At 42.7% G+C, this 10,606-nt stretch overlaps 1 protein-coding gene across 1 annotated transcript; it reads right to left on the bottom strand.

The window, feature by feature from the left end:
- Nucleotides 1–777: 777 nt before the first annotated feature.
- LOC138879514 (uncharacterized) lies at nt 778–2,085 on the bottom strand. Its single transcript, XM_070159131.1, has 3 exons — nt 1,818–2,085; nt 1,469–1,733; nt 778–901 (listed from the first exon to the last, which is right to left on the bottom strand). Exons 1-3 carry the CDS (start codon nt 2,083–2,085, stop codon nt 778–780), a joined length of 657 nt encoding a protein of 218 aa, XP_070015232.1.
- Between the last annotated feature and the right edge of the window lie 8,521 nt (nt 2,086–10,606).

Below are 10,606 nucleotides of genomic sequence, written 5' to 3'. Positions count from 1 at the left end.
GTGCACCAGGTCTAACGAACCCGCTGTTAGCTACGGGATCCTTCAATGTCTACTCCCATTTATACTTGTCTCTGTAATCCGTATATACTCGTAGAAAATCTTTTAAATCTATATAGGGCATTTCAGTTCTTATCAAATCATATAATTTCATTTTGATAATAGTAAATTCAAGTAACAGTAAAACAGATCTAGTGACAACGGAAGTATTTAAAACCACGATAACCATCTCAAATAACTATTTCGGTATCATATCGACTAAAAGACTTGTCTCACATGCAACTCAAAATAATCGGTAACATATTCATCTTAAAAATTATGTATAAATCATGCAAGTTATGAAAACACAAATTGCGGTAAGATTACTACTCATAGTACTCGTGCCGAAATACCAACTGCTTCACCTCAAGCAACTCGTACAAATTCCTCCAATCAATCAATAATTACATAATATCGATCTCATGTTAATTTTCTTATTTAGGCTAATTCATAGCTATTTTAGAATACCCAATCATCGGGGTTCATGTTTGAGTCTTAATTTGTGGATTTATATTTACCCATATATGAATAATTACTAATTTATCAACTCCAACCTATTCATAAAATTTATTACTCCAAATTTCATAAAGTTCTATTGATTCTTTAGGAAGAAAATTCTCAATTGTGTGAATGAACTAGTGTAATTTCTATTACTCTGTAGAATCTTCCAATCAAGAGAATCGACATTAAAATCTACCAGAAGAAGAAGTTCAAGTAATACTCGTAAAAGACAATTAGTGCTTAAGATTCCTCAACAGTTATAGCTATGGCTCCAATGTAGTGCACCCACTTCTTCCTCCTTATTTTCTCTTTTCCTTCTTTCTTTCTCTGATTTTGTTTTCTTTCTTTTTCTGTTTCTCGTTTCCTTCAGAAGACAAAGCATCTTTGCTTTTTAAACCCTTAACCTTGGCAGGTTAAAAATTCTAATGGGCTTCGGCCCTTTTTGTTTTCCATCCTTTCTTTTTTTTTATTTGTTTGTTTTATATTTTACTTGATAAATATCCAATATGTCCTTATTTAAAATATTGGGGCCCTACATCCTCCCCACCTTATGAAATTCGGCCCTCGAATTTAACTCAAGTACGTACCTGTAGACTGAAATAAGTGAGGATACTTGACTCGCATAGCATCTTCCACTTTCCACGTAGCTTCTTCAACTGTATGATTTCTCTATAAGACTTTCATGAACAATATTTCTTTTGACCGTAGTTTTCTTACTTGTCTATCAACAATAGCGATCGGCTCCTCTTCGTAAGACAACTTCTCATCAAGAGGTATAGAAGGTGATTAAAGCACCTGTGATGAGTCTGATATACATTTCCTTAGCATTGAGACATGAAAAACTAGATGAATAAATGACAACTCAGGAGGAAGTACCAAACGATAAGCCACAGCTCCCATTCGGTCTAGTATCTCATACGGTCCTATAAACCTGGGGCTCAGGTTGCCTCTTTTCCTAAACCGCATCACACCTTTCATAGGAGAGACTCGTAAGAACACTTTGTCTCCAATTGTGAACACTAAATCTCTTCTTCTCTTATCAGCATAAGACTTTTGTCTGTTTTGAGCTGTAAGAAATCTCTGTCTGATCAACTGGACTTTGTCCATAGCTTCTTGTACTAAGTCAAGTCCCAATAAGTTAGTCTCACCAGCTTCAAACCATCTGATAGGAGAACGACATCTTCTACCATACAATGCTGCATACGGTGCCATTTGAATACTGGACTAGAAGCTATTGTTGTAAGCAAATTTAGCTAACGGTAGATAAGTGTCCCAACTACCTCCTCGTGTACCCAATGCTTCTTGAAAAGATTTCCAAAAGCGTGAAGTGAACTGTGATCCTCTATCAAAGATGATGGATACTAGAACTCTGTGAAGTAGGACAATTTTGTTCATAAATATCTGTGCATACCTGACTCCACCATATGTAGTCTTCACCGGCAAAAAGTGTGTTGATTTCGTCAGTCGATCTACAATCACCCATACCGAGTCATAACCTTTAAGGTTCGTAGTAGCCCGGTGACAAAATCCATAGTAATTCTTTACCATTTCCACTATGGAATCTCAATTTGTTGTAGTAGTCCTGCGGGTCACTGATGCTCAACCTTGACCTGCTGACAAGTCAAACAACTAGAAACAAAGTTAGCAACATCTTTCTTCGTACCTTCCCAATAATAAAATTGCTTCAGGTCATGATACATTTTTTTGTAGATTCAGGATGTATAGTGTATTTAGTGTTGTGAGCTTCTTTAATAATAGCATGTCTCAACCCGTCTACGTCTGCTACACATAGCCTGTCACCCAGTCGAAGAACACCATCACTTTTAACAATCATATCCTTGCTTTTACCAGCTAAGGCCCCATCCATGTATTTGCATAATCATTCATCCTCATATTGGATGACCTTAATGCGCTCAACTAATGATGACTTAGCCTGAGAAGAAGCTAACAATGCCTCTGAATTTCCAACACTAAATCTTATACCTGTATCTTCTAGTCTCTGAATATCTTTGGCCAAAAGTCTCTTTGCAGGAGCTATGTGTGCTAGACTCCCCATAGATTTTCTGCTCAATGCATCAGCCACCACATTGGCTTTTCTAGGATGATACAAAATAGAACAATCATAGTCTTTGAGTAGTTCCATCCAACGATGTTGCCGACGATTCAAATCTCTCTAGTGAAAGATATACTTCAAACTTTTATGGTCAATATAATCTCACAAGTTTCACCGTATAAATAATGCCTCCAAATTTTTAGAGCAAATACCACTGCAGCCATCTCCAAATCATGTGTAGGATAGTTTTTCTCGTGCTTTTTCAATTGTCTCGAAGCATAAGCTATCACACGACTATTTTGCATGAGAACACATCCTAATCCCACCCTCGAGGCATCGCAGAATACTATAAATCCTCCAGAACCTGATGGTAAGACTAATTTTGGTGCAGTTGTCATACGTGTTTTGAGTTTTTGAAAGCTCTGCTCACATTTCTCCTTCCACTGAAACTTTGCCTTTTTCTGCGTTAGCTTGGTCAGCGGCGCTACTATTCTGGAGAAATCCTACACAAAATGCCTGTAATATCATGCTAAGCTTAAAAACTGCTAATCTCTGTAGGAGAAGTAGGTCTGGGCCATTTCTGCACAGTTTTAGTCTTCTTAGGATCTATCATAATTCCATCTTTAGGTACAACATGCCCCAAAACTGCTGCTGAGTCTAGCCAGAATTCACACTTTGAGAACTTAGCATAAAGTCGATGTTCTCGCAATGTCTGCAACACAGTCCTGAGATGATTCTCGTGTTCTCCTTGGCTACGAGAATATATGAGGATATCATCAATAAATACTATTACAAATCTATCCAGAAACTGCTTGAACACCCTATTAATTAAATCCATGAATGCATTTGGAGCATTTGTCATTCCGAAAGGCATCACAAGGAACTCAAAGTGCCCGTATCGAGTTCTGAAAGTAGTCTTAGAAATATCTTCATCTTTGATTCTAAGTTGATGATAACCAGAACGGAGGTCAATCTTTGAAAAGTGGGCAGCTCCTTGTAACTGATCAAACATGTCATCTATACAAGGCAAAGGATATTTATTGCGTATTGTTATCTTGTTCAACTGCCTGTAGTCAATGCACATTCTCAGAGATCCATCTTTCTTCTTTACAAACAGTACTGGTGCACCCTATGGTGATACACTAGGTCTAATAAAACCCTTATCTAACAAATCCTGTAACTATTGCTTCAGCTCTCTCAACTCTGCTGGTGCCATTTGATATGGGGGTATCGATATGGGTTGTATGTTAGGTAGAAAATCAATACTAAAGTCTATTTCTCGTACTGGAGGCAATCCTGGTGAATCCTCAGGAAATACATCAGAAAATTCTCTCACTACTGGTAAATTTTCTATACTAACTGTTTCCTTTCTTGTATCATTTACAATAGCTAAGAGACCCAAGCAACCTTTCTTTAGAAGTCGTTGAGCCTTCATAAAAGATACAATTTTGCAAGTCTCTGGAACTTGACTCTCTCTGAGAATAAAACTAGGTTCATTTGGTATCTCAAACTTAACTATCTTGCATGACAATCGACTAAAGCATAGCAAGAAGATAACCAATCCATTCCATCAGCATGTCAAAGTCAATCATATCAAGTACAATAAGGTCAGCTAGAGTATCCCTACCCTCAACCCGAATCTAACAAGCACGATATACGTATTCAGCTAACAAAGACTCTCCAACAGGAGTAGCAACTAGAAAAGGATCATTCAATAGCTCGGGTTGTCTACTAAATCTCAAAGCAAAGTACGAGGACACATATGAGTGAGTAGATGCCGGATCGATCAACGCAAGTGCATCAAATGAACAAACAGAAAGAATACTTGTAAACACTGCATTTGAGGCCTCAGCATCCTGTCTAGTAATTGTAAAAACTCTCGCCTGACCTCTACTAGCATTGCCTTGTCCTTGATTCATAGTAGCACGGTCTCCAGCACCTCGACCTCTATTTCTTGTACGTGTAGCACCTGAAGTATTATGAGTAGTCTGAGTCGGTGCAGCTGACTGAATAGAAGCCTGGTTGAAATTTCTCGGAGGCTGAGGGAAATCCCTCAAGTGATGTCCCAACTGGCCACATCAAAAGCACTCTCTAGTTAGAACACGACATTGGCCCAAATGTGATCTACCACAAGTCTGGCAGGCTGGAGTAGTGGCATATATCTGCCCATAATTACTATGTCCAGAAGATGATGGTCCCCTATTACCTTATCTGTAATGTGGTCTGTATGTGGACTGTGAATACATGTATGTCCCTATCTGAGAACCTTATTGTTGTTGTCCCTGATTTCCTGCTCTTCTATTTTCACTAAAATCACCACTGAAAGCCCCTCCTGTCTTGGCTTTCTTACGTAAATCACTAGCTGCACGCTCCTCACGTCCCTTGTTTTCAATCTTTCTAGCAAGGTCAACTACATCAGAGTAGGATAAAGTCTTCATCTGTGGGGATACTACAGTGTATAGAAGACCAACCAATCCATCAACAAACCTCTGAACTCGAGCTTCTTTGGTAGGTAATAAGTGAGGAGCATATATAGCCAGCTTAACATAGTGTTATATGTTGACACATCCATATCTAGAGTCTAAACCAATCTCTCAAAGTCTCTAGCATATTGTTTGTGACGACCCTTGGGTCGTCACCGTAATTCTTCCTAGTTCTGTGCTTCCGAGGCCTTGAAAACCTCGCATTTAGTTGCCTCAATTTACGTGCGCAGTCCGAGCGCAAAGCCGGAAAGTTTTTATGTTAAAAATATGTGAATTTTGTGAAAAATTTGGATAATTTTGGTATTAATATGCATAATATTGACTTCAGTCAACATTTTGGGTAAACGGACCCGGACCTGTGATTCGACGGTCCCGGAAAGTTCGTAGAAAAATATGGGACTTGGGCGTGTACTCAGAATCAAATTCCGAGGTCCCAAGCCCGATAAATGAATTTTTGTGTGAAATTGTTTTCTGAAATTAATTAAGGAAAATGAATAAGAAAATTGATAAGAAAACTGAGGTATCGGGCTCGTATTTTGGTTCCGACGCCCGGTACGAGTCTTAAATATGTTTTAAGCACTATCTGTAAAGTTTGGCTAAAAACGGATGTCATATGACGTGTTTCGGACTTAAAATGGGGAATTTGAGTTTTTATGAAAGTTGAAAGAAAATCATGTATTTTGAGGCTTGATCCTATGTATATGATGTTATTTTGGCGATTTGATCGCACGAGTAAGTCCGTAAGGTGTTTTCGAGATCATATGAATGTTTGGTTTGGAGCCCCGAGGGCTCGGGTGAGTTTTGAGTAGGGCCCGAGAGGTCTTAGACTTAGAAAAATATACAGGTTCAGATGTTGCAGGCCCAGCGCGGCCACGGCCATTTCCGCGCGGTCCGCGCTGGCAGCCACGCGGCCGTGGTGCTTTTCTGTGCGGTCCGCGTGGTGGGGTTCAGAGGGTCGACCAGCGCAGCCGCGCACCAAATCAGTGCGGTCCGCGCTGGGTGGGTTCAGAGAGAGCCCACTTCTCCCCTCCCTCGGCGCGGCCGCGGTGCATTTTTGTGCGGTCCGCGCCAGCCCCCAACAAAATGTATAAATTCAGGATTTTCAGTCATTTTTCCACTTTTCAAAAATCCAAAACCTAAGAGGCGATTTTCCAAACAACTTTTCTTCTTCAAAACGATTGGTAAGTGATTTCTAACTTATTTTCTTCACTTCTTAACATCTTTTAATATGATTTCAACTTCAAAACAAAGACTTTCATGGGGGGAGTTTGAGTGTTTTGGGTAGAACCTAGGTTTTCTACAAATTGAGGAGTTGGACCTCAATTTGGGGTCCGATTTCAAAACAAAGCATATATTTGGATTCGTGGGAGAATGGGTAACCGGGTTTTGGTCCGAACCTCGAGTTTCGACCACGTGGGTCCGGGGGTGTTTTTGGCCTTTTTGGGAAAAACCTTGTAAAAATTATTTTCATGCATTGGGATTGATCCATTTAGTAATTATTAATGTGATTGAGTAAATTATGACTAGATTCGAGCGGATTGGTGGTGGAATCAAGAGGTAAAGCTATACTAGAAGCGTGAGTTGAGTTTGGAGCATTCGAGGTAAGTGTTTGTTCTAACTTTGGCTCGAGGGAATAGGATTAGGGTGATATTTTCTACTTGCTAATGTGGAGTACGGTGTATAGGCATGGTGACGGTTATCTATGCACCGGAGTCTAGCATGACCGTGAGTCCTGATTGCTTTTAATTCGAATAATGTGACACAAGCTCCTTGTTTATTTGATGAGTTTTCATATGATGTGAACGGTTGAGGTAGAATTGTGATTGGTGTACTCTTGGAGCGTTAGCTCGAACAAGAATGTGTTAGTTGAGGAAGAAGTGATTTAAAAAGAGAATGTGTTGTGATTACTCCCTTGCCGGGATGTGTAGACTGATATATATACTCTCCCTTGTCGGGATATTTTGGGTTGTTAGTTGTACCCTTGCCGGGTTAAAGGTATTGAGATGTTATTCTCCCCTGAAGGGGTCTACTATATGAAGTCAGACAGTATGAACTATATTATGGGATCGTGTGGCACGCCGTCCACCTATATATTGTTAAAAGGGATCGTGTGGCACGCCGTCCACCTATATATTGTTAAAAGGGATCGTGTGGCATGCCGTCCACTTATATACTATATTATGGGATCGTGTGGCACGTCGTCCACTTATATACTATATTATGGGATCGTGTGGCACGTCGTCCACTTATATACTATATTATGGGATCGTGTGGCACGCCGTCCACTTACATACTATATTATGGGATCGTGTGGCACGTCGTCCACTTATATATGATAATATGGGATCGTGTGGCACGCCGTCCACTATATATATATATATATATATATATATATATATATATATATATCATGGAAACTGGAGTTTCTTCTGTTTATTTCCGATATTTTATTTTTATCTGTTACTCCCCGATAGCATGTCCCCTCCCAGCCTTACTTTGTGTTATCTTGTTATTGTTTTCTTACACTCGTTATATATATATCTGTACAGGTTAATTGTGGTATGTCCTGTCTAGCCTCGTCACTACTTCGCTGGGGTTAGGCCAGGCACTTACCAGTACATAGGGTCGGTTGTGCTGATGCTACACTCTGTGCATTTTGTGCACAAATCAGGGAGCAGCTTACGGACCACAGCAGTAGGACTTCTCGGAGCTATCTTCAGTCCAGGGACTCTCGAGGTAGCCTAGCTGGCGTTCGCAGGCCGAAGTCCCTTTCCATGTTTCTTGTTTGTTCATCTTGTACCAGACAAACATGATGTATTTCCTTTCCGACATTGTTTGTAGTATTCTGTAGTAGTCCGTGAGCTAGTGACACCAGACCTTGGGTAGTGATGTGTATTAAACTTCCGCACTTTTGGTTTTCAGTTGTTTTAAATTTAAAGTCTTCCACTTAAATTTTATCTCGTTTATTATATTGTTTGAAAGAAAGCAGGAAAAGTGTTTTAAATATTTGGCTTTCCTAGCTCCGATAGTAGGCGCCATTACGACACCCGATGGGGGGAAATCCGGGTCGTCACAAGTTGGTATCAGAGCTCTAGGTTACATAGGTCTCACAACTCACGGACAAGCTCAGTAGAGTCTGAGGGATCGGTACGGAGACGTTTGTATTTATCTCGCAGAGGCTACTGAGTTAGGAAAACTTCATTTTGTTCATTCTTGTCGTGTGATTCTGTTTCTCAAGTACTGATTGTTTTTCCACTCTATTCTTTCGCAGATGGAGAGAACACGTGCTTCCTCTTCTACCGCACAGCAGCCCGAGTCCCCAGCAGCAGCTCCTATCAAGGGCAGAGGGCGAGGCCGAGGCCGTGCCAGAGGCTGAGGCCGGGGCAGAGCTCAGCCCCGAGCGGCAGTCCCATAGGTGGAACCTCATGTTGACTATGATGAGGAGGTTCTAGCTCCAGCAGCTCCAGTGGGCCCAGCTCAGGTCCCAGAGGGTTTCACAGCCACTCCAGTGCTTCAGGACGCTTTGGTTCGACTGGTAGGCTTTATGGAGGGCATTTCTAGAGCTGGTTTGCTTCCCATAGCTCCAACCACATCTCAGGTTGGGAGAGGAGTTCGGACTCCCGATACTCGTACTCCAGAGCCGGTAGCTCCTCAGGCTCAAGTTCCAGCAGTTCAGCCAACTGTGGCAGCCCAGCCAGGTATTGCGACTCAGTCCAGTGATGGTGCGGCTATGTTCGCGGATGCTTTGTGGAGGCTTGATCATTTCACCAGGCTCTTCACTACTACATATAGTGGCACTCCCTCAAGGGATGCTCAGGATTTCATATTCAGCTGTCATGAGGTTCTACGGACTATGGGCATTGTAGAGACCAATGGGGTCGACTTCGCCACTTTTCACCTGGCAGGATCCGCCAAGACTTGGTGGAGGGATTTCTGTTTAGCCAGGCCAGCAGGGTCTCCATAATTGACCTGGGATCAGTAAGATGCTCAGCAAGATGCTCTTCGCAAGTAGTTTGAGCGTCTCTAGCAGGGTCCTATGACGGTCACCCAGTATAAGACCCGGTTCATTGATCTTGCTCGTCATGCTATAATGATACTCCCCACCGATAGAGAGAGGGTGCAGAGGTTTATTGATGGGTTGGCCTAGCCGATCCGTGTTCAGATGGCCATGAGTGCCGGTAGTGAGATTTCATTTTAGGAGGTGGCAGATGGTGCCCGCCGGATAGAGATGGCACTTGCTTAGGGAGGTGGTCATGGGTCTGATAAAAGGCCCTGTCATTCTGGTAGATTCAGTGGTACCTCGTCTGGAGGTAGGGATTCCTATGGTAGAGGCCATCCTTCGAGGCCCTTTCAGTCAGCTCTCCAGGCTTCTCATGGTACACCAGGTGGTCGTGGTTCTCAGCTGCAGTATTCTGACCAGCAACTCTTCAGTTCACCATCAGCACCTATCAGTGCACCACCATTTCGTTATTCTCAGCAGCCGAGGGCTTGTTATACTTGCGGCGATGTGAGTCACATTGCCAGATATTGCCCTCGAGCTTCTATCAGCCTGTAATAGCAGGGTCCTCGCCCGATGATTCAGGCACCAGTTGCCCCACAGCCTGCCCAGCCAGCTAGAGGCAGGGGTAGAGGACATAGAGGTGGAGGTAGAGGCCTTAGAGGTGGAGCTCAGACCGCTATAGGTAGGGGTCAGCCAGCAGCAGATCGTCCCAGGGATATGATTCAGGGAGGTGGGGCCCAGCCCCGTTGTTATGCCTTGCCAGCCAGGCCAGAGTCTGAGTCATCAGATGCTGTGATTACAGGTACTATTCTGGTCTGTGATAGGGATGCTTCTGTGCTATTTGATCCCGGATCTACGTATTCATATGTGTCGTCCTATTTTGCACCCTATTTGGTTATGCCTAGTGAGGCTTTGAGTATTCCTGTATACGTGTCTACACCAGTGGGGGATTCTATAGTGGTGGACCGGGTTCATCGTTCCTATGTTGTGGTATTCAGGGGTCTTGAGACCCGTGTTGACTTGTTGCTCTTGGATATGGTGGATTTCGACGTCATATTAGGGATGGATTGGTTGTCCCCGTATCATGCGATCTTGGATTGCCATGCCAAGACTGTGACTTTGGCGTTGCCAGATTTGCCCCGACTAGAGTGGAGAGGGACTCCTGGTCATTCTTCTCGCAATGTTATTTCTTATGTGAAGGCTCGACGCATGGTCGAGAAGGGGTGTCTAGCTTATCTGGCTTATGTTCGCGACTCCAGCGCTGAGGTCCCGTCTATTGATTATGTTCCTATTGTTCGGGAGTTTCCCGAGGTCTTCCCTTCAGACCTGTCGGGCATGCCGCCCGACAGGGATATTGATTTTTGTATTGATCTGGCTCCGGGCACTCAGCCCATTTCCATTCCGCCGTATCGTATGGCACCGCAAGAATTGAAGGAGTTAAAGGGTCAGCTTCAGGATTTGCTTGAGAAGGGTTTCATTAGACCTAGTGTTTCGCCTTAGGGCGCACCGGTGCTATTTGTGAAGAAAAAGGAT

Source organism: Nicotiana sylvestris, chromosome 10, assembly GCF_000393655.2.
Source record: "Nicotiana sylvestris chromosome 10, ASM39365v2, whole genome shotgun sequence".
NCBI lineage: Eukaryota > Viridiplantae > Streptophyta > Magnoliopsida > Solanales > Solanaceae > Nicotiana > Nicotiana sylvestris.
Note: the sequence above shows the minus strand (reverse complement) of the source record. Positions and strands in the feature narration are given on the sequence as shown.

Coding starts and splice junctions, on each gene's coding strand:
- LOC138879514 (XM_070159131.1), bottom strand. CDS start 2,085: ATGGTAAAGAATTACTATGGATTTTGTCACCGGGCTACTACGAACCTT. Junction 1,734..1,817: donor AGCATTGGGTACACGAGGAG/GTAGTTGGGACA, acceptor CACCGTATGCAG/CATTGTATGGTAGAAGATGT. Junction 902..1,468: donor AGAGGCAACCTGAGCCCCAG/GTTTATAGGACC, acceptor TGTCTTCTGAAG/GAAACGAGAAACAGAAAAAG.